The 22,649-nt window shown below is 39.0% G+C and overlaps 3 protein-coding genes and 2 long non-coding RNA genes across 5 annotated transcripts in view; 3 read left to right on the forward strand and 2 right to left on the reverse strand.

The window, feature by feature from the left end:
* The first annotated feature begins 55 nt into the window (after positions 1 to 55).
* Positions 56 to 5,274, forward strand: si:zfos-323e3.4 (volume-regulated anion channel subunit LRRC8E). Its single transcript, XM_051707013.1, has 3 exons — positions 56 to 721; positions 1,006 to 1,154; positions 2,047 to 5,274. The coding sequence occupies exons 2-3, from the start codon at positions 1,014 to 1,016 to the stop codon at positions 4,312 to 4,314; spliced, it is 2,409 nt and encodes an 802-aa protein (XP_051562973.1). The 5' UTR covers positions 56 to 721; positions 1,006 to 1,013; the 3' UTR covers positions 4,315 to 5,274.
* A 2,482-nt stretch (positions 5,275 to 7,756) lies between these two features.
* LOC127446172 (uncharacterized) lies at positions 7,757 to 15,029 on the forward strand. The gene is made up of 3 exons (XR_007898158.1): positions 7,757 to 7,978; positions 8,353 to 8,815; positions 14,287 to 15,029. It is a non-coding gene; the product is annotated as an uncharacterized LOC127446172 (long non-coding RNA).
* A 9-nt stretch (positions 15,030 to 15,038) lies between these two features.
* cdkn2d (cyclin-dependent kinase inhibitor 2D (p19, inhibits CDK4)) lies at positions 15,039 to 18,385 on the reverse strand. Its single transcript, XM_051706878.1, has 3 exons — positions 18,248 to 18,385; positions 17,903 to 18,046; positions 15,039 to 15,914 (listed from the first exon to the last, which is right to left on the reverse strand). Exons 2-3 carry the CDS (start codon positions 18,041 to 18,043, stop codon positions 15,558 to 15,560), a joined length of 498 nt encoding a protein of 165 aa, XP_051562838.1. The 5' UTR covers positions 18,044 to 18,046; positions 18,248 to 18,385; the 3' UTR covers positions 15,039 to 15,557.
* Positions 15,998 to 17,285, forward strand: LOC127446171 (uncharacterized). Its single transcript, XR_007898157.1, has 4 exons — positions 15,998 to 16,139; positions 16,173 to 16,208; positions 16,456 to 17,083; positions 17,116 to 17,285. It is a non-coding gene; the product is annotated as an uncharacterized LOC127446171 (long non-coding RNA).
* A 306-nt stretch (positions 18,386 to 18,691) lies between the features above and the next one.
* ap1m2 (adaptor related protein complex 1 subunit mu 2) overlaps positions 18,692 to 22,649 on the reverse strand; it is a 5,911-nt gene continuing 1,953 nt past the window's right edge. Inside the window, exons 4-12 of the mRNA XM_051706790.1 lie at positions 22,595 to 22,649; positions 22,305 to 22,452; positions 21,576 to 21,702; positions 21,239 to 21,381; positions 20,061 to 20,132; positions 19,776 to 19,934; positions 19,422 to 19,547; positions 19,155 to 19,230; positions 18,692 to 18,999 (exon numbers count right to left, since the gene is read on the reverse strand). The exon at positions 22,595 to 22,649 is cut by the window's right edge and continues 76 nt beyond it. Coding sequence (XP_051562750.1) covers positions 18,974 to 18,999; positions 19,155 to 19,230; positions 19,422 to 19,547; positions 19,776 to 19,934; positions 20,061 to 20,132; positions 21,239 to 21,381; positions 21,576 to 21,702; positions 22,305 to 22,452; positions 22,595 to 22,649 — 932 coding nt within the window. The 3' untranslated portion in view covers positions 18,692 to 18,973. The remainder of the gene's footprint in view (positions 19,000 to 19,154; positions 19,231 to 19,421; positions 19,548 to 19,775; positions 19,935 to 20,060; positions 20,133 to 21,238; positions 21,382 to 21,575; positions 21,703 to 22,304; positions 22,453 to 22,594) is intronic.

Here is a 22,649-nt window from a genome sequence, read left to right on the forward strand (position 1 = left end):
TTTTTATTTATTTGAGACATTTTTCCTTTGCTCCTGTTCCAACGGACTGAACTTGGGTTCCTCTTTACAAATTAAGCTTTTTGTTTGAAAAGTGATTTCTTTTTCCTTTCATCACTTAAGTATAAAAGGCTCATGTAACATTTGCTTTGTAAATTGTACAGCAACAATACATTGTGAATGCATTGTATATTTCTTGGAGTGGTTTATCTTTGATGGAGCCGCACGGTGGCGCCAAAACTTTGACTATAAAGCACTTTATCTGCTTGATAAATGTTTGAAATATTTAATTTGTAAAAACGTATGTAGTTTTGATGTTGACGTAATATTAAAGATAATCTTTGTTTAAACAGCTGAGGGAATCCTAATAAATCATCTCGCATAATTCAGGGATAAGATGTTTCTTGACGACTAGATGAAAGGTTTTGTAGAACAGATAGAGATGTTTATAGAGTATTCAGATTTACGCTCGTTTGAAGTTTAGAGTTTAATCTGACGTCACAAGATGTCAGTGTAATATGAGTGTTGTCGGAATGTTTCATCTCTGACTCATTGTAAAGAAAGGTTTATTGTGGGAGGGGCTTGAACGGCAGTGCTGAATCTCTATTTCAGTTCTACACACAAGAGAAACTTCTGCTAGTAAAAGTGATTGACTTTCATGAGTATTATATTTGTTCTGAAGTATGGAAAAACACGTGTAGATCTACCGGCTACAGGAACACAGGTGAGTTTCGATTTCTCACGAGCAGGTTTATGAATATAAAACATTGTGTTTAATCAGTCTAAAGTGTCTCAGATTAATAATAGCTGAAGTTCATCAGTTCACAAACATTAAAAACGCACAGTCACAAAAAGCCAGTGGAATAATTCAGTTTGTATTCTGATGAACACATTAATATGATCTGTATCACACACATGTATTCTGATGATTTGGTTCTGAAATAACTGATGCTTTTAGGGGAAATGGTGTCAGGATTTTTCATTGAGCGCTTAATTTACCTGTGACAGGTGTGAAGATGATTCCTGTGAATGAGTTCCGGAGCATCACAACAGAACAGAACCCGAAGTTCAGGGTTCTGAAGCCGTGGTGGGACGTGTTGTCCGAATATCTGGGCATTGCCATGCTCATGATTGGGGTGTTCGGCTGCACAGTTCAGGTGCGACATCAGATCCATGATCAGAGTTATGATCATACTTAAACCAGTCTATCAAAGTAACAGTTCCCCCTAATCATTCTTTTAAACTTGTATGATTCTCCTTCTGTCTTTAGCACAAAGCAGATGTTTAGCAGAATCTCCGTACTGCTCTTTTCCATACAATAAAAACAGATGGTGATTTTTACTTCTAAGCTCCAGAAAGGACAAAATAACCACCTTAAAAGTGTACTAAAAGTAGTTCTTATGACTCGAGCACTATATTCCTAGTCTTCTGAAGCCATATCAGAGTAAACTGCTATCTCACTTGTGTCTCAAATAATAATAATAATAATTCCTTACATTTATATAGCGCTTTTCTTTTTATGTTTATGATGTGACACAAAGTGAGACGCTCCAGAAGTTTGATGTAAGTGTATGACAGATAGACTGATTCAATTGCAAAATGGATTGCTGTGGACTGTAGGCCAATAATAGGCCTATGTTCAGTTAAATGGAAATAAATAATATATTGCCTTCTAAAGCCACTTTTTGAATTGTTTAATGAATGCTTTACTCGTCTGTCACAATAATTTAGTACATTTTAATTATCTGAATTATTTACTGATAATTCATTTAATCATTATTTATTGAATTCTTTTTATTTGGGGGCCATTCTCTGTAAATATTGATTATATACAATTAATTCAATTAATTAATTGGCATATCATGTCAATTTTAATCGACTGGCAGCCCTAGTAAAAATATAGAAAGTGAATATTTTAGGTGCTGGTCAATTGTTTTGAGGTCATAAAAACTGCATGCATAACTGCTGACAGCATCACGTCATCTACACAATGACAAAATGGCGTGAATTGTAAACCATCAGTGTCTGACGATCTTCATCTCTCCTCAGCTGACACAGGAGAAGATTTCTTGCCTGCCAAACCACTTCACGGATCTCTCGAGAGGAGACATGAACTGCAGTCATCTACAAGAGCACAAAGAGAATGAGAGTATGTGGCAGTACACCATCACCAAACGTCTGAGTCCGAACATCATCGAAGTGTTCGGCAGGAAGAATGGCCTCGATATCCACCAGTATGAGTTTGTCAATCACTTCTGTTATGAGCGTGCCATACACTGGTATGGCAAGTACTTCCCCTACTTGGCGCTCATCCACAGCATGATCTTTATGGTGGCCAGCAGCTTCTGGTTCAAGTTTCCAGGAACATCATCAAAGATCGAGATGTTTGTGATCATACTGGGAAAATGCTTCGACTCTCCCTGGACCACAAGAGCGATCAGTGAAGTGTCAGAAGAAAGGAGAGAAGAGAGAACGGCCACATGGAGAAAGAATTCCATGACAAAATCCACAATAGATGATGACACAGTGACTCTGATCCGATCTTCTGTAAAGTCCAACTCTGATCAGAAATCAGCAGAAACCGCTGCATCGCTCTTGGATAAAAAAGAGGGCGAGCAGGCCAAAGCCCTGTTTGAAAAAGTCAAAAAGTTTCGGACACATGTTGAGGAGGCAGATCTTCTTTACCTTATGTATGTGCTACAGACTGCGTTAAAAGTCTTCAAATTTGCTCTTATCACCATGTATAGTGTCATGTCGGTTCCAAACATCCAGATTGTGGTGATGTGCTCGGTGCCTCCAGATCTCACGGGCTTTGGGGCATTCTGCTGTAACTATAATAAAGCACATCTGTTCTCTAAATTAGCATATTGTTACATATGTTTCGTTGGGGTGTATGGAATGTTGTGTGTATATTCACTATATTGGCTGTTTCATCGACCATTGAAAGAGTATTCCTTTGAGGCCGTTCGATTGGAGACGGGAATCAATGACATACCAGATGTTAAAAATGATTTTGCGTTTCTCCTGCACCTCAGTGACCAGTACGACGCCCTCTACTCCAAACGCTTCGCCATCTTTCTCTCTGAAGTGAGCGAGAGCCGGTTGAGGCAGGTGAACCTCAATAACGAGTGGACGACTCAAAAACTCTGCACTCGTTTGGCGCGCAACGCGAGCGAGCGGTTGGAGCTCCACTTGTTCATGCTACCGGGGCTACCAGACACCGTCTTTGAGATTCCAGAAGTAGAATCCCTCAAACTGGAGATGATAAGCAATGTCACCATATCTGGCAGTGTAACACAGCTCAAAACCTTGCAGGAGATGTCATTAATCCACAGTCCAGCCAAGCTCCAGCTAGTGGCCCTCAATCACCTACGTGAGAACCTCAAAGTTCTGCGTCTAACCTTTGAGAGCCCAGACCAGGTGCCACTGTGGATGTACACCTTACAGAACCTGGAAGAACTTCATTTGAGCGGCCCCTTAAGCAATGAGCTCTCTCGCAGTCCCAACTTGGACACCTTACGTGAGCTTAAAAATCTACGTGTGCTGACGTTACGTTGTAAACTGACCAAGATACCGCCCAGTACCGTGGATGTTTCCGGTCAACTGTTGCGACTGTGTGTTCACAACGAAGGAACCCGACTTCAGGTCTTCAATAGTCTGAAAAAGCTGGTTAACCTCGCTGCTCTGGAGCTGACAGGCTGTCGACTGGAGCGAATCCCCAGTGCTGTCTTCAGTCTTTCCCACCTGAAGGAGCTGGACCTGAGAGAGAACAGGCTCACCAGCATAGAGGAAATCCTGAGTCTGCAGCACTGTCGCCGTCTGACGACCCTTAGGCTGTGGCACAATGATATTTCTTGCATCTCCGAGCACGTCTGCAAGCTCCGCGCCCTGGAGACTCTGGACATGAGCTGGAATAAGATCCGCAGACTTCCCGCTCGCCTCTGTTACTGCACCAAACTACGACATTTGGACCTCTCGCACAACCAGCTGACATCCCTGCCTTCAGAAATCGGCATCCTTCAGTGTCTGCAGTTCCTCTCTGTCGCCTTCAACTCACTGGAGTCTCTCCCTGAAGAGCTGTTCTCCTGTAAGAGGCTGAAAGTTCTAGCATTGGGGAATAACAGCATTTCTGTGTTGTCCCCACGGGTCATGAATTTGGCTCAGCTGGTGAGGCTCGAGTTGAAGGGTAACCGGCTGGAGTCATTGCCTGCTGAGATCGGCAACTGTATCTCACTGAAACTAGCTGCTCTTATTGTGGAAGATGGCCTGATTGACCTGCTGCCGCCAGACGTCAAAGGCAAAATGAAAGACAGATAATACAAATACTGGTTTGACACAAATGTCAGTGAGAATTGAAAAAGCTCTGTTAAGCATGACCATTCACAAACTTTTAAAGTATTCTTTGAGTAAAACAACTGATTTACTTCAATCTTTTAAATAACCCAATGCATCTGTTAGACAAGCAATGATCAAAACTATATGATGTACACTGATTACATCAATTACAAGTGCCTTCAGTTTTTAAGCATGATTGTTACACAGAAGGTGCATCCTGTGCATTGTTGTATTTGCAGCATGAAACACTGAACTTTCACCTGACCGACTAGAACGACTAGATCACCCGGACGACAGCTCTTAAAATCGGTCTGCACATTAGTCACAGTGTTTTGACATAATAGCAATACTGACACAATATCGATATTAACAGAAAAGCTGTAGTCTGAGGCTTATAATTGATCCGCTGTCATGTGTTGAGCAGCTGTGACTTCTTCAGAGCAAACACTGCAGGGTATGAATGCTGTAGTGGTCACTGGTGAACCGCTAATACAGGAACAAATGTAACTGAAAATAAATAAGCTAATCTTTCATGTATTACCCCCAGTGATGTATATCCTTTTAACCTTGTTGTCTCTGTATTTCCTGAGGTTTTCTTCCCAGTTGTTCAGATGTTTATATAATGAAATATGTTCATTCTGCTGTCAGTACAGTCATACCTGAATCATTTGTTAATACAGCAGAAACATGCCGTTACAATCTGAATGCTAAATCATGCTGCAACTTGTCTCCAGAACAATAAGCATTCACTGCACACAGAGTTCTTCAAACAAATGTGATTCTTAAGTGACGTGTCTTCCTGGTTAATGGGTGTGGCTCAGCAGGTTTCCATAAGTCTGTGGAGATTCTCTTAAATAAACACTTCTCTTATAGAACAGGGGGTTTTTTTGTAGTAAGCTCCAAAATAAATATACAATGCCATGTTAAAGATTTGTGGCTAGAGAGTCAATTTGTTAAGTGGTTTTTGTTAACACAAAAGCTGTTTATTTAGCATACTGATTCATCTCCATTAAATTTCAATCTCATTGTTGGGTGTTTCACATTTTTGTACTAAACTTGTAGATGTGTTCTTTTAGGGGAGTGGCATGGGCGTGGCTGAGCAGGTGTGTGTGTGTGTAAAAGAAACTAATGGAGCTGAACCTCACTGAAGCCCACTGCTGGCCGAGTCATGTATTGAATATTTGAGTGCGTGAAGAACACTGAAATAGCCATAAAGTCAACTGACGTCACTTCATAACCTGTATGTTGTTCTTATGTTTTCAGAGAATATAGAGAACAACTGAAGGTTGAGTTTAAAAATGTAAACACTCTAATAATATGCGTTACGGTTTAGAATTTAATGAATATTCCATGTTCAATACAAGTTAAGCACAGCTAGCAACATTTGTAGCAGTGTTGATTACCACACTTCAGTGTTGGAGTCTTGACCTTGTGGTCTTCAAATCAAATCACTTTATTGTCACACAGCCATATACACAAGTGCAATGGTGTGTGAAATTCTTGGGTGCAGTTCCGATCAACATAGCAGTCGTGACAGTGATGAGACATATACCAATTTACAATAAACATCAGACGTCTTGAGACCATATAAATGCAGTCTTGGTCTGGATCTGGGTCTCAACACAAAGTCTTGGTCTGGATCTGGTTCTCAACACTTAAAGTCTTGGTCACCATTCACTTGCATTGTATGGACCTACAGAGCTGAGATATTCTTATAAAAATCTTCATTTGTGTTCTGCAGAATAAAGAAAGTCATACACATCTGGGATGAAATGAGGGCGAGTAAATGATGAGAGAATTGTACTTTTTGGGTGAACTGTCCTTTTAAACTTTCACTTGCAGTGAAAATCAGACAAATGCCATGCAGACCTCTATGGTGATGTACAGCCACAGTAGAGGAAGAAGATTCTTCAAATATAAATTCAGCATCTTGGTTCATTAAAAATGTACTACCTGGACAGACAGGTCTTGGTCTGGATCTGGGTCTTGGAGGGTCTGGTCTGGATCTGGGTCTTGGAGGGTCTTGGTCTGGATCTGGGTCTTGGAGGGTCTGGTCTGGATCTGGGTCTTGGAGGGTCTGGTATTGGTCTGAGTCTTGGAGGGTCTGGTCTGGATCAGGGTCTTGGAGGGTCTTGGTCTGGATCTGGGTCTTGGAGGGTCTGGTCTGGATCTGGGTCTTGGAGGGTCTGGTCTGGATCTGGGTCTTGGAGGGTCTTGGTCTGGATCTGGGTCTTGGAGGGTCTGGTCTGGATCTGGGTCTTGGAGGGTCTGGTATTGGTCTGAGTCTTGGAGGGTCTGGTCTTGACTACACCTCTGCCACACTTACAATAGAAAATGTACACACAGTTTCAAAAATATAACCACAAAATGTAAACGTTGTACCTGCTAACAAGATTTTAGTCTGATAAAATTGCTTACATGGTTTATGACACTGCAATGAAGTTTTAATATTGGATGTAACTATATTGATAAGGTTAATAAGTGGTTTTAACACACTAAGATTGTGTGAACGCATACAACGTTTACATCTTGTGGCTATACTTTTGAGACGGTGTCTATTTTAGTGTTTACAGATTGACTCGACTGACTTCCATTGTAAGTGTTTCACTGGAACACAAATTTAAGTTTATCTTAAATAAACGAGGAACGAATCAAAAATATTTTTTGTGGCAATCAACATTATGCCAATAATGATTGAGCTTAACTTTTATTGAACCGGGAACATTCCTTTATGATTATACAAATTATTTAGCATAATGATAGTGCTGCTAGTCATGTTTATTAGATTTTTAACCAGACAAACATCGTCCGACACAACCAAAAACCTACAGTGAACAAAGTCCCCCGAAAATAAATTGCAATCACTTGTATGTATGTGTGAAACTCTGTATGTGTATGTCTTATTAGTACTGTATGTGGACTTTGTTGTGTAATGTGATATCAGTGATGGCATTTCTTTTGGTATGATTGATGAAGTATTAATAACTGTTAACTGTTAATACACTGAACACATTGTGTTTAACCTACAACTGAGTGATTCAGGTGTTCAGGTTTCTTTATCTTTTCTGACTTCAAGCATCAACTCTGCAAATACTATTAAAGCATTACAGAGAATCACTAATTAAAGTGAATTAAGAACTGACCAAACTGCCCTGAAACCCACAACGTTACACATAAGACACAAATACAGGACTGGTGGATGTCTGGGAGAGTTTCCTGCATGATGTAACTGCTATCCTGAGACTTTGGGTTCAACACAGTGTGCAAACAAAACCGCCATTGTGTCCGTGTCCTTTCTTGTTTAAAAGCCCCAGAAAAACAGACTTCCTGTTCAAAGTGAAGCACCGTGGTAGCACAATGTTTGCCTTGTACAGTCGCTCACATTCCTGTGTTGGGTCACCTTGAGCATACAGACACTGGACCTGTTTGTGAAGGGAAAGGGAGACTTTAGACAGGTGCATACTGAAATTTTGAGCGCATACCTGCCCCAGAAAGTATTTGGACATTTGTCACACTTAAAAGTGTATGTCTTTACATTAATGTAGTGCACCTTTCAAGGTAAACAAACCAAAAGATGTTTGGTAGGTTCTCTCGTGTTCTTGATAAGAGAGCCATCTAGTGGAAATAAATGATGTCATCTCAACAGGTAAGACACTTTTCTGTTACGGACGTCACTTCCTGTTCCTGTTTCTGTTGCTGACGGCACACTGCACGAGTGTTTGTAGCTTGCTAGCCTGCTTAGCATTGCTTATTCTTATTCTTGAACGTTCATCGTTTTATCCTTTGCCATTTTACCGCGTGCTTTGGGTTTTTCCGCTTTCCTACTGTTTCGTCTGTGTGTATTATAGTGCACGCACCCATTTCTCTCCTTTTTTCTTTCTTTTTCTGCTTGTCTACATCTCACGTCTCAACTTCGTGCATTCGTTTTCTCCACTGTGTTTTACACAGATTATTGCATCAATCTTTTTTTTTTAATCCCCTTTTTCTCCCAATTTGGAATGCCCAATTCCCACTACTTAGTAGGTCCTCATGGTGGCGCGGTTACTCACCTCAATCCGGGTGGCAGAGGACAAGTCTCAGTTGCCTCCACTTCTGAGACCATCAATCTGTGCATCTTATCACGTGGCTCATTGTGCACGACACCGCAGAGACTCACAGCATGTGGAGGCTCATGCTACTCTTCGCGATCCACGCACAACTTACCACACGCCCCATTGAGAGTGAGAACCACTAATCATGACCACGAGGAGGTTACCCCATGTGACTCTACCCTCCCTAGCAACCAGGACAATTTGGTTGCTTAGGAGACCTGATTGGAGTCACTCGACATGCCCTGGATTCCAACTCGCGACTCTAGGGATGGTAGTCAGCATCAATACTCGCTGAGCTACCCAGGCCCCTATTGCATCAATCTTAAACATCTGCTGATTAGGAACCACATCGATCTCAACTCCTCGCTGTTCAAGAACAACAAATAATTGCAGTAAGTCATGGCATCTGCTCATGTTATTGCTTCCTGCATTGCATGCCACATGTTTACTATAGCTTCTTCCGTCAGCAGTGAGTTATTCACATGTGATAAATGTAAGGAATTAGTCAAGCAGACGGAGAAGGTTAATGAGTTAAAGACACGCATCCGAACGCTAGTGGAGATCAGTGAGAAAGAGAAGCTGGTAGATACTGTTTCAGATGCAGGTAGTACAGTGAGCAACATACACACTTTGGTTCCGGCTGAAGAGCCCCTGCAGCAGGGCATTTGGGTGATGTTTTGGTGGCACACTTGCTCAGTAAAGTGACACCACTCTCCCGTTCCTGTTAGGGTTTCCAATCGATTCTCCCTACTCAGTGATGCACACACTGAGAATCGTGTTGAAAGAGCCCTAGTAATAGGTGATTCTATTGTAAGGAACGTGGAAATAGAGACTTCAGCCAACATCGTTAAATGCATTTCATGTGCTAGAGCATCTGACATCAGATCAAATTTACAAGTGCTGGCTAATGCTAAATGTAGATTTTCTAAAATTATTATTCATGTCAGCACTAAAGATGTCCGGTTTCGCCAGTCGGAGATCACTAGAGATAATGTTAAAGAGGTGTGTGAACTTGCAAAAACGATGTCAGACACTGTAATATGCTCTGCCCCCCTTCCTGCTCGGTGTGGTGATGAGGTTTATAGTAGATTCGTGTCACTGAATGGCTGGATGTCTGAGTGGTGTCTGGAGAATAGCATAGGATTTATAGACAATTGGAAGAGTTTTTGGGGAAGACCTGACCTGCTAAAGAGAGATGGACTCCATTCCTCCAGGGAAGGTGCCGCTCTCCTCTCTAGTAATTTGGCTTATAGTCTTAATAGTGTTAGTATTTGACCAACTGGGTCCCAGGTCAGGTAGCAGACAAACGGGCTAATCCAAACATCTGCTAGCTGCCTTGAGATGTCACACAGATCACATAAACTACAACACATAGAGACTGAATCACCTTGATATCATATAGAGACTGTGTCTGTTCCCCGAACTACCAAACACAAAACTCTGAAGAAAAAATATAAACATCATATAAAGGTAGGGCTACTAAACATTAGATCTCTTTCAATCAAAGCACTAATTGTAAATGAAATTATTACAGATCATAGTTTGGATGCGCTCTGCTTGACTGACACCTGGCTTAAACCGGATGAATATATTAGTTTAAATGAATCTACTCCCTCAGGTTATTGTTATAAACATGAGTCTCATCTGAAGGGTCGAGAAGGAGGTGTTGCTGCAATTTACAGTGAAGTTTTTGGTGTTACTCAGAGGACAGGATATAAGTTTATGTCTTTTGAACTAATAATGCTAAATGTGACACCATCAGATATAAATAAAAAATCTCTGTTGTCTTTTGCCCTTGCTACAGTATATAGATCACCCAGGCCTAATTTTTTTTATCAGATCTAGTAGTTAATGTAGATAGAGCTTTAATTGTTGGTGACTTAAACATTCACATACAGTTCTGTGCAAAATTTTTAGGCACTTACAATTTTTCACAAAAACATTTGTCTTAAGATGGTTATTTATATCTTCATCTTTAGTGTGTCAATAGGAAAAATACATTTTAGACTCCCAAACATTTCTTTTGCAAATAGAAAAGATTACAATAGAAGAACAGGGAGCCCTGAAACAGATGTCATGGCCCTCACAGACCCCCCCACTGAACATCGAGTCAGTCTGAGATTACATGAAGAGACAGAAGCAATTGAGACTAAATAAATAGAAGAACTGTGTCCAGGTGCACCTAGAAGAATTGGTGCTGTTTTAAAGGCAAAGGTGGTCACACCGAATATTGATTTAACTTTTTTATGTTTGCTGGACTTTGTATGACATTAAGTGATAAATGAAAACTATTTATGGCATTATTAAGACATCCTCACTAAGCAACATTTTTCACAAGTGCATAAAACTTTTGCACAGTACTGTAGACAATGAAAATGACACATTGGGATTAGCATTTATCGATATTCTCAACTCTCTTGCAGTCAGACAAAATATGACAGGATCAACTCATCGCCATAATCATACGCTAGATTTCATTCTGTCATATGGAGCTGATACTATAGAAATTCTGCCGCAGAGCGATGACATCTCGGATCATTACCTCGTCTCTTGTTTGCTGCGATCAGCGAATGTCACTCAATCTACACCACGCTATTGTTCAGGTAGAACTATTCTTTCGACCACTAAAGATAGCTTCACTAATAATCTTCCAGAATTGTCTCACATACTCAGTAAGCCAAAAAGTCTAGAAGAACTTGATGTAATAACAGAAAATATAAATACAGTCTTCTCTAGCACTCTTGATAGTGTTGCCCCTCTTCAATTAACAAAAATTAAAGAAAAAAGCCCCACACCATGATACAATGATCACACTCATGCTCTCAAGAGAGCAGCTTGGAAAATGGAGCACAAGTGGAAGAATACAAAATTAGAGGTATTTCACGGTGCATGGACGGATAGTGTCTGTAGCTACAGACAGGCACTAAAAGCTGCCAGGTCAGCATATTTTAGCAAACTCAGAAAACAACCACAACAATCCTATGTGTTTATTCAGTACTGTGGCTAAATTGGTTAGGAATAAAGCATCGACTGAACCAGATATAATACCAGCACAATAGTAATGACTTCATGAATTTCTTTACTGATAAAATTGAAATAATCAGAAACAAAATTGGAGTTATGCAACCGTCTGAATAGCACCTCAAAAAAGAGTCTCATATTATTCTCTATGAGCAACTTCAATCCTTTGCTGTCATAGGTCATGAAGAGCTAACAAAACTTATCAAAACATCAAAAGCCACAACATGTATGTTAGGCCCACTACTGACCATGCTCTTAAAAGAGGTATTTCCTGTAATCTCAGAACCTCTTTTTAATATTATTAACTCCTCGCTATCCTTAGGACATGTCCCAAGAAACTTTAAAATGGCAGTTATCAAACTGCTTATTAAGAAGCCACAGTTTGATCCTGGAGAATTGGCTAATTACAGACTGATGTCAAATCTGCCATTTATGTCGAAAATACTAGAAAAGGTAGTGTCCTCCCAACTATGTTCATTTCCACAGAGAAATAGTATATATTAACAATTCCAATCAGAATTTAGGCCTCATCACAGTACAGAAACTGCACTTATCAGAGTTACAAATGACTTGCTCTTATCATCTGATCGCGGCTGCATTTCTCTTCTAGTGCTTTTAGATCTTAGTGCTGCCTTCGACACCATAGATCACGACATTCTCTTGAATAGGCTGGAGAATTATGTTGGCATTTGTGGACTTGCATTAGCATGGTTTAGGTCCTATTTATCAGGCCGCTACCACTTTGTCTGTGTAAACGAGGAATTGTCAAATCAAACAAAAGTTAAGTATGGAGTGCCACAGGGATCAGTTTTAGGGCCTCTGCTTTTCTCCTTATATATGCTTCCCCTGGGAGATATTACCAGGAATCGTGGAATAAGTTTCCACTGTTATGCCAACAATACCCAACTTTATATTTCTTCTAAACCCAACGAAAATTCACAATTCTCCAAATTAGCAGAGTGTATCAATGAAATCAAAGATTGGATGGCCAGAAATTTCCTTCTACTCAATTCCGACAAAACAGAGGTACTAATTATTGGACCAAAAACCTCTAAAAATAAGCTGCTAAAATATAATTTGTCTCTCGATGGATGTACTGTTACATCATCTTCTATAGCAAAGAAATTGGGTGTTATATTTGATACCAATCTGTCCTTTGAAAAACTAATTTCCAATGTTCTTCTTCCACCTCAGAAATATTGCTAAATTACGACACATGCTCTCTGTTGCTGATGCTGAAAAACGAATTAATACGTTCATGACCTCAAGACTAGATTATTGTAATGCATTACTGGGAGGATGTCCAGCAAGATCAATAAATAAACTTCAATTGGTTCAAAATGCAGCAGTCAGAGTGCTGACGAGAACCAAGAAATATGATCATATTAGCCCCATTTTAACATCACCACATTAGCAACCTGTTAAATTTCATATTAATTAAAAAAAATTGTTAACTACATACAAAGCTTTGAATGGTCTAGCTCCACAGTCCTTAAGTGACCTTCTGACAAGCTATATTCCATCACGTTCATTACAATCGCAAAATTCTGGCCTGTTAATAGTTCCTAGAATATCAAAATCCACAAAAGGAGGTAGATCCTTTTCCTGTTTGGCTCCTAAATTATTAAATAGTCTCCCTAACATTGTTCGGGACTCAGACACACTCAGTTTAAGTCGAGACTAAAGATATAGATACACCTAATTTACCCATGAACTCATTGTTATGTCCCTCCTAGTGTTCACATGAAACTTATGCCACAAGTTTTCAAATGTTTCACGCACTTTCAAACATGGTCAAGTAGTAGATTGGAGTAGAAAAAATATATATACATATACATAATGTGGATTCTTTTTGCAAGATTCATCATAAAATACAATAACAGAGGGTAACAGGTATATGTTATGGGCATGTGTCCTAAGGGTTAATGAAATGACGCTCATTTTTGTCCTGATCTATTAAATTAAAATACATAAAAAATTGCAATTCACACAAACCATTTACTTGAATTGACCTCTTCTATGATGAATATTTTTCAGTTGCTGAGTTTAAAGACATATTGATATTTTTTGCTTCTGGTGCTTAAAGTAAAAAATGTCATGTGGTGTTCGGAGACTGTAAAAAAAAAGTCAAAGTCTCATTAAAAGCTGAAATTCCTGAAAAAATAAATGTTGGCATGACTAGTGCAGAATAATCTTTTATTGTTATTTCTTAAAAAAATAAGCAGTGAAACAAATTTTGTGTTTTAAAACCATAAAACAGAGCGGACACCTTTAGACCCTCAAGACTGAGCGTGAAATTTAAAAAAACATCTGATAATTATTTTGACATTTTTATGAAAAGGCACATTTTGTTCATGTGGTGTAACCCTGAGAAAACTTCTTGATATTTTTGACTCATTCATAATATTTATAGGGAAAAAAATAATAATAATTGTATCTTGAAAAATGTGTTTGAGTGTGTGGAAATGAATGATTAAGTTGTTTATACTCTCATGTATTCAAAGTGCAAAGACAGTATAATAATACTTTTTTCTTAATGGTTACACCACATGACAATTTTAAAGTTAGATTTAAAGGTAGATCCTTTTCATATTTATCTCCTAAACTATGGAATAGTCTCCCTAACATTGTTCGGGACTCAGACACACTCACTCAGTTTAAGTCTAGACTAAAGACTCCTCTATTTAGCCAGACATACACCTAATTTATCCATCAACTCACAATTAGGTTGCTTTAGTTAGGTCTGCTGGAACCAGAAACATTGATCGTGATCTATAACTCTGCAATAAATTGAATGAAATCTATTAATATTATTCTATTTGTTTCCATGTCTCAACCTCAGTCTCAGACTTCAGAGGATGAACTGATGCCAACTACAACTGTAAGACATGAGATACTTCATATGCCATTGCCTGAACCTTAGACTTATGATGGACCTCACCGAAATTACCGTCCGGTTGAACTGTGATGCACCTCATTGATCTCTGCCTGCATCACCTCGGTTTAATGATGGACTACACTCTTATATTGGAATACACAGACTATCAATTAATTGCCAATAAAAGCCTTCATCAGCCAACTAACAAGGACAATGTATCAATGTGAACTTCTGCGGTTAATCCAGGATGAACTTCAAAGACATTAGTCATTAATCTTACAGTTCATACAAAATCCATGTTTAAACACTGACCCTTAACACTTACTTAGTTTACTAATCTTAACCCATGACCTGCACTATAAATAACTAATATTGTCATTATATTCATGATGTTAGTCAGAGGGGAACTGGCCCCCACAGTGAGTCTGGTTTCTCTCAAGGTTATTTTTCTCCATTAATCAACATCTTATGGAGTTTTGTGTTCCTTACCACAGTCGCCTTCAGCTTGCTCACTGGGGTTATAAATATAATTATTATTATTTACTTATTTTTAAACACAATTCACAATCATATTTAATCAAACTACACAATGATGACTCTAAGACATTATAGATATTACAGTTTTATCTTCTGTTAATGCCTGATCTTCTGTAAAGCTGCTTTGAAACGATGTGTGTTGTGAAAAGTGATATACAAATAAAAATGACTTTTCCAATTCAGACAAAATGATTGTCCAGTTTATTAAAACACCTTAATAAATAACATTTGAAATTCCACAGTAAACATTAATGTTAATATACAAATCTTCAATAAATAAGCCAAATAAATTCATAAAATGTTATTTACAGATGTTAATCAACAACAAAACACTTCAAACATACTTACACCCAAAGCCAAAATTCTACAAGTTCATCAGTGCATGTCGCGCCACGAGTGGCAGGAAATGATTTCATGAGAATAAAAATGTTAACAGTTCAAGTTTCTGCACAGACATGTTGAAATATACCAACAAACAACAACAAAAAAAAGAGCTATTTACATTTGTGCCTGGCAAACCCCCACATGACCGATGGAGAGCAGTTTACTCTGTGCAAAACTGGTGCTACATTTTACAACTAATATTATGATTTCAACTATCAAACATATATTTCAACATATTCATTTAATTTACAACCTACGATTGAGTGCTGAGAGCTCCCACACAACGAATGGAACCGTAAAAAGTTCTTTCATTCTTAACTGGTTTCCATCAGACGCTCTAGAAGTTCAACCATCTCTGGAGCGCTCGCGGCCCGGGCCACGTCCAGCGCGTTGGCCCCTCTGATGTCCTGGTGCCCCAGGTTTGACCGGTGGGCCAGGTACTCCACTACATCCCAGTGGCCCTCGCGTATGGCGATGTGAATGGGCAAGGCTCCGCTGTGATCAGGGACATTGACAGAAGCGCCGTAGTCCACCAGAGCTCGAAGTGTATCCAGGAAACCCGTGCGGGCTGCATCGTGTGCTGGGGTCACTCCACAGCGGTCCTGGACGTTTGGGTCAGCACCATGTTCCAGCAACACACACGCCACACTGGTGCAGCCCATCATCATGACCTACAGGACCACATGTGAGGTTACAGAGACATGTACAACATTCAATGTACAATATAAAACAGAATAAAAATAGTATCCAGGGAGTGTGTATAATATATGTGTAAAATGATGCTTTAGGTGTGTGTGTAATGTATGTGTAAATGATGCTTTAGGTGTGTGTGTAATGTATGTGTAAAATGATGCTTTAGGTGTGTGTGTAATGTATGTGTAAATGATACTTTAGGTGTGTGTGTAATGTATGTGTAAATGATGCTTTAGGTGTGTGTGTAATGTACGTGTAAAATGATGCTTTAGGTGTGTGTGTAATGTATGTGTAAATGATACTTTAGATGTGTGTGTAATGTATGTATAAATGATACTTTAGGTGTGTGTGTAATGTTCGTGTAAAATGATGCTTTAGGTGTGTGTGTAATGTATGTATAAATGATACTTTAGGTGTGTGTGTAATGTATGTATAAATGATACTTTAGGTGTGTGTGTAATGTTCGTGTAAAATGATGCTTTAGGTGTGTGTGTAATGTATGTATAAATGATACTTTAGGTGTGTGTGTAATGTATGTGTAAATGATACTTTAGGTGTGTGTGTGTAATGTACATGTAAAATGATGCTTTAGGTGTGTGTGTAATGTACATGTAAAATGATGCTTTAGGTGTGTGTGTAATGTACGTGTAAAATGATACTTTAGGTGTGTGTGTGTAATGTACATGTAAAATGATGCTTTAGGTGTGTGTGTAATGTACATGTAAAATGATGCTTTAGGTGTGTGTGTAATGTACGTGTAAAATGATGTTTTAGGTGTGTGTGTGTAATGTACATGTAAAATGATGCTTTAGGTGTGTGTGTAATGTACATGTAAAATGATGCTTTAGGTGTGTGTGTAATGTACGTGTAAAATGATACTTTAGGTGTGTGTGTGTAATGTACATGTAAAATGATGCTTTAGTTGTGTGTGTAATGTACATGTAAAATGATGCTTTAGGTGTGTGTGTAATGTACGTGTAAAATGATGCTTTAGGTGTGTGTGTGTGTAATGTACGTGTAAATGATGCTTTAGGTGTGTGTGTAATGTACGTGTAAAATGATGCTTTAGGTGTGTGTGTAATGTATGTGTAAAATGATGCTTTAGGTGTGTGTGTGTAATGTACGTGTAAAATGATGCTTTAGGTGTGTGTGTAATATATGTGTAAAATGATGCTTTAGGTGTGTGTGTAATGTATGTATAAATGATACTTTAGGTGTGTGTGTAATGTACATGTAAAATAATGCTTTAGGTGTGTGTGTAATGTACGTGTAGAATAATGCTTTAGGTGTGTGTGTAATGTATGTGTAAAATGATGCTTTAGGTGTGTGTGTAATGGATGTGTAAATGATGCTTTAGGTGTGTGTGTGTGTGTAATGTACGTGTAAATGATGCTTTAGGTGTGTGTGTAATGTATGTGTAAATGATGCTTTAGGTGTGTGTGTGTGTGTAATGTACGTGTAAAATGATGCTTTAGGTGTGAGTGTAATGGATGTGTAAATGATGCTTTAGGTGTGTGTGTGTGTGTAATGTACGTGTAAATGATGCTTTAGGTGTGTGTGTAATGTACATGTAAAATGATGCTTTAGGTGTGTGTGTAATGTACGTGTAGAATAATGCTTTAGGTGTGTGTGTAATGTACGTGTAAAATGATGCTTTAGGTGTGTGTGTGTGTGTAATGTACGTGTAAAATGATACTTTAGGTGTGTGTGTGTGTAATGTACGTGTAAAATGATGCTTTAGGTGTGTGTGTGTGTAATGTACGTGTAAAATGATGCTTTAGGTGTGTGTGTGTGTGTAATGTACTTGTAATATGATACTTCAGATGTGTGTAATGTGTGTGTAAATGTAAATGACGTCATCGGTTCAGAACAGGTCCGTTCACTTTAAACTTGACAGTGTAAAGGAAAGTGAAACATACAGCAGCGTGTCTATCATATATTTTAAATGGAAAAGTCGGTGTTTTACCTGCAGTGCGGTTTTGCCGAACTCATTGAGTGTGTCCGGTTCGACCCGGTGATCCTGCAGAATCTGCCGAACCGCCGCGACATTCCCCTGCGCTGCCGCCGCGCTGAGACTTTTACTAGAGCCGAACCCGTCAAGAACCATCACCTGATAAACACCCGAAACATTATCGATCACATACGATTATACCATTGTTCACCTGAAACATGACATGATAGATCACATGCGATTACAGCATAACTCACTAATGCGGAACATTATCGGGAATCTTATTCAGTAACACTGACATAAACGTCAACATGAATATAATAATAACATTTAAAACGCTTTAAATCTGCGTGCACTTACCGTGTGTCTCTCCTCGCCGGTATTTATGTACGAATGATCGTTGGTTGTTTATCTTTTTACACAGCCAGGTCAAAACAATCATTTATAAATATACGCCGTTGCGCCTCAACATTGCGCGCTAGATCGATAACAGCGTTGCATGACGTGCGCACGTCCACCAATCAGAGGCCACACACGCCAACATGGCTTCCATAATTGGTTAAAAAAGGCGGAGTGCTGATAGGGGTTGCTACACTGTCGCCGTGGTAACTGCCCCCAGTGACCAATGAGAAAGCAGAGCGCAGAAGGCGGGCGATTTGAGAAGGTTTATTTGTAAACTGTTTCGTTCATTAAATATCTGAGTGTCAGTCAGCGCGAAAAAGAGCGCGATTGTACATAAAATACCGGCAATAACACATCATCAATCATAAATACCACAGCAATAACTCAAAGTAAAGTCTGGGAAAATGTCCACAAATACATTTTATTTATTGCAATATTAGGATGAACATAAATGTTTGACAACATTTTCCATAATTTGGTGCACATTCATTGTGACTGAAATGGTTGGTTTGTTTACATTCAGCATCAACAATTTATACAGTAATTTTGTTTTCCTTAAAAAGAAAAGAAAATCTTTTTGACAGACAATAAAATCTATAGACATATCACATAAATTTGTCAAAACACATGTGCAACTGTCAGTCCATTAAGTGTATATGTAAGGCCGAAACACCACAGCGCTCATTAGCTGTTTGTCCTCAGCTGATAATCTGAAAATATACACAAATGCAAATGGCATTTAAATATCATTTCATAATACATCTATATGCCAAACATAACCCCTCATGAGCTTGCTTTACTACAGTGCCAAGTACAGATCTTATTAAACCTACCTTGTTAAAAATATGCAAAACAAACTGCTCACCTCCACTTTGCGTGATGTAGCGTACCCACGGTAGTGCCTGATAGCCACTCTTCTCAATAATCTTCATGTATCGTACCTTACAAATGAGAAATATAATAACCTAATCACTTTTACGATGGATAAACTATAGCGGCATTACTGATCATAACCTCTTACACTTGATCTTAAACAGGATGAGAACAAATCTAGCATTAAGACACTGACTGAAACCCAGAGAAGGCAAATGTGATCACACACATGCAAATGTACATGCAAAAGTACACACACCTGTATACCCGACACAGTGAAATATGGGATCTCAAACTTCACGGTGATCGGAGGTTTTCCCTCCATCTCATCATTTTCCACACTCGGCAGGCAAAAGTGAGCTCGCATCAGAAACTCTTTTCCACCCTGTACAGACAAAATGACTCAAGATCACACCCCATAAACACACGTGAAGTGTACATGATATAAGTTAATGCAAACGCAGCTCAAAGAGCTGTTTTAAAGTGTAAACAAAGATCATGAACAAAGATCAAAGGGTATTAAAGGCTGAAATAAATAATTGAAAACTGTCTTCACAAAATCTTAAAAGTACGATTCTGAGGCATTACTGCACATCTATCATTGGTTGCTTACCGGGAATGATTTAATACTCCAAACCACCAGATTCTTCTCAGGAACGTATTTAGCGTGACCTGTGCTGGTTTTGAACTTTGGAGAGTCTGCGTCACTCGGCACAGGAACACGAACCTCAACATTATTAGCTACAGACTGCTTTTTAAACTGCCCTTTAGCCTGGAAGAGAGAAAGACAGAGATTTAGAAAAGTTGTCAAATAATTATAAGAGTTGTAAAAGTGCTGTACATTTAGACTTAGTGTCTCCAGTGTGGTGAAATGGTGAACGTAAGTGTGTGCTGACACCTTCACCATGATCTCCACTCGACTGTGAGAGAACTTCTCGATAACAGACTCGATCCAAATGAGCGGCTTCACCTGCAGACAAACAATTAATAGAGAAATCTGCAATAGTTATGCACAACAGATGTGAGCAATAATTTGAGGTACACTTCACATTGTACATTAGTCTCTTTCCATTAATTATACCTTAAATACTACATGGAAGAGTTTTGTAATACAACAGAGTGCAACAGTCTAGATTCGGAAGTAAAAATCCTATTCATTTAACCCATAGACAAATTGATTTTCAACGATAAATTATAAACCATTAAAGACAGACCTACCGTGAGCTACAAAACCCACAAAACGTCCGCGTGCTCCCATGACGCACTGTGAACGACGTAATCGAGTCGGTATCACTTCACCCTTAAACTACTTATATATTTGTACATATCAGGATATTTTGCAAAAATGTAAAATATATTGTTTCTATACTTATAATCAACAACCTAAAATCAATAGTTTTATATATTCCCATCATTTTATATTCGATGACATCATTCACAATGCTTCATGGGATTGTAGTCCATGCCCTCGTGAAAGATGGTAAGTACACAGTCTTGTATCTTTGTCTTTATGTCCAATTTTCAAATACTTTTTTGTCTCAAAACAAAGTTCATGATGTTGCGATTCTCCTCAGAGCTGGTTGGTTTGGTTCATGACACACAACTCTTTTATGAAGGATTTTATAAAAAGTCAATTGAAGAAATGTGTGGGGAAAATACTTCTGAATGCAAGACGACTGAAAAAGTGGACGGTCACTGTTACGCTCTATTCTGCACCTTTCAGGGTACAAATTCTGGAGGGGTGAATTACTGGTAGATTAATACTCATGTACAGTTTAGCATGAAGTACCTGGTCCAGGTGTAATGATTCGGCAGCCTTAAAACTGAACAGATACAATAACAGCAATAGCAGAAGTTGAATTGTTTGATTTTTCAGGCCAATTTATAAATAAGAAAATATATAAATATATAATATTTGTACCAGTAAGCTTACAGGAAGGGTTGCCTGCAACGGTGTACCCTAAAAGCATCCTAGAGTTTCTACCATTTTAATTGTTTAACAATGACGAGTATTAGCTGATGATGGGCTGCTGTGTGCAGGTGTGTGTTGTGTTGTGTTGGGCGCAGGTGTCTTACGTGTGTGTTGATGCGGTATGACATGAGTTCAGAATCTCCATCAGGCGGAATGAAGGAAATCGTTCGGTCACTTTCAAAACGTGACAAGCGAACACACTGATGAAACTTCACATCCTCCATTGCAACAGTCTTCCCTTTGTCACCTGCACACACAAAATATTACATTAATAAACATCTTTATGCTCCACTCTTTCTAGCTGCTCTTTATTTAAATAGTTTTTAAATGTTATAACTTTTTTTTATAAATCTAATCACTTTTATTATTTAAGTAGTTATGAACAGCTATCTATATCTCATATACCAAATGCTGCATAAATTAGTAAAAGTTGATTCTTACGTCCAGTGAGAGCGAACTGTACACGGTCGTTGAGACCCAAACGAAGCTCCGGCATTCCAGACAACATCGTCTTCAGTTTGATGCTGCCAACAATATCACTGCTCATCACACTGCCGTTAGCATTCACCTAAAAGTATAAACAAACATCTTTACACACACAGACTACAGGAGAGAAGTATGCAGTGACCATCTGAAGTGTGAGACTCTCTGCATCCGAAATCACGTACCGTCAATGTACGTACTGTATTTGATGCACTTCTTGGACAGTAAAACAGTATGTTCTTTAGGTATGCATGACAGTAGTATGAATAGATTTTGTACATCATCCAGGGACGTGGGTTTTGACCCATGACCAAAATAAATGATGTAAGAACAATGTCCACGAAAATAATCTACTCTGGTTTTGTAAAGCAAGCACCATTTCAGCACAAGAAACAACGTTCTTGGTATATATATATATTTTACTTACAGTTGTAAAGAGATGCTGACTCGCGGTTCACTCCCATTCTTTTAAACCCAGTGTTTGAACGTGACGTCGCCTCAGCTCCTGAGGGATTATTAAACTCACCGGAAACAGTAGGTCATCTCCGTATTTCTCACCTACTGTTATATCAATACTGAAGGTTCGAACATACTACTCCATTGGCATACTGTTTTTTGCATACTATATAGGAGGGAAGTATAGATTTTCGGACACAGCAAGTATGTTTACTGCACATGGTGACTCACCAGAACATTAATAGACTCGATGACGTCGATGAAAACTTCATTCTTCTTGTATTTGATGCCCTCTGACCTCCAGGACACAGCGTTGGTCACTGTGGTGGGCACTTTAGTCTTCGCCACCTCCAGTTTATTCCCCTCCTGTGTGATGTATCTGAGAGGACAAACACACACACACACACACACACATACAGGAGATGGCGATCAGACGTGCTGCAAACGTTATAATCAGCTAAACAAGAGCAAAGCACTGATCAAAGGACACAGAGTGAAGAGGGAGAACACGAGAGTCTCACTCCTGAAGAATCTTGCTGTCTGTCGTCTGTGGGAATCCAAAGTCCATGAGTTCAT

This window comes from Myxocyprinus asiaticus, chromosome 9, assembly GCF_019703515.2.
Source record: "Myxocyprinus asiaticus isolate MX2 ecotype Aquarium Trade chromosome 9, UBuf_Myxa_2, whole genome shotgun sequence".
Lineage (NCBI taxonomy): Eukaryota > Metazoa > Chordata > Actinopteri > Cypriniformes > Catostomidae > Myxocyprinus > Myxocyprinus asiaticus.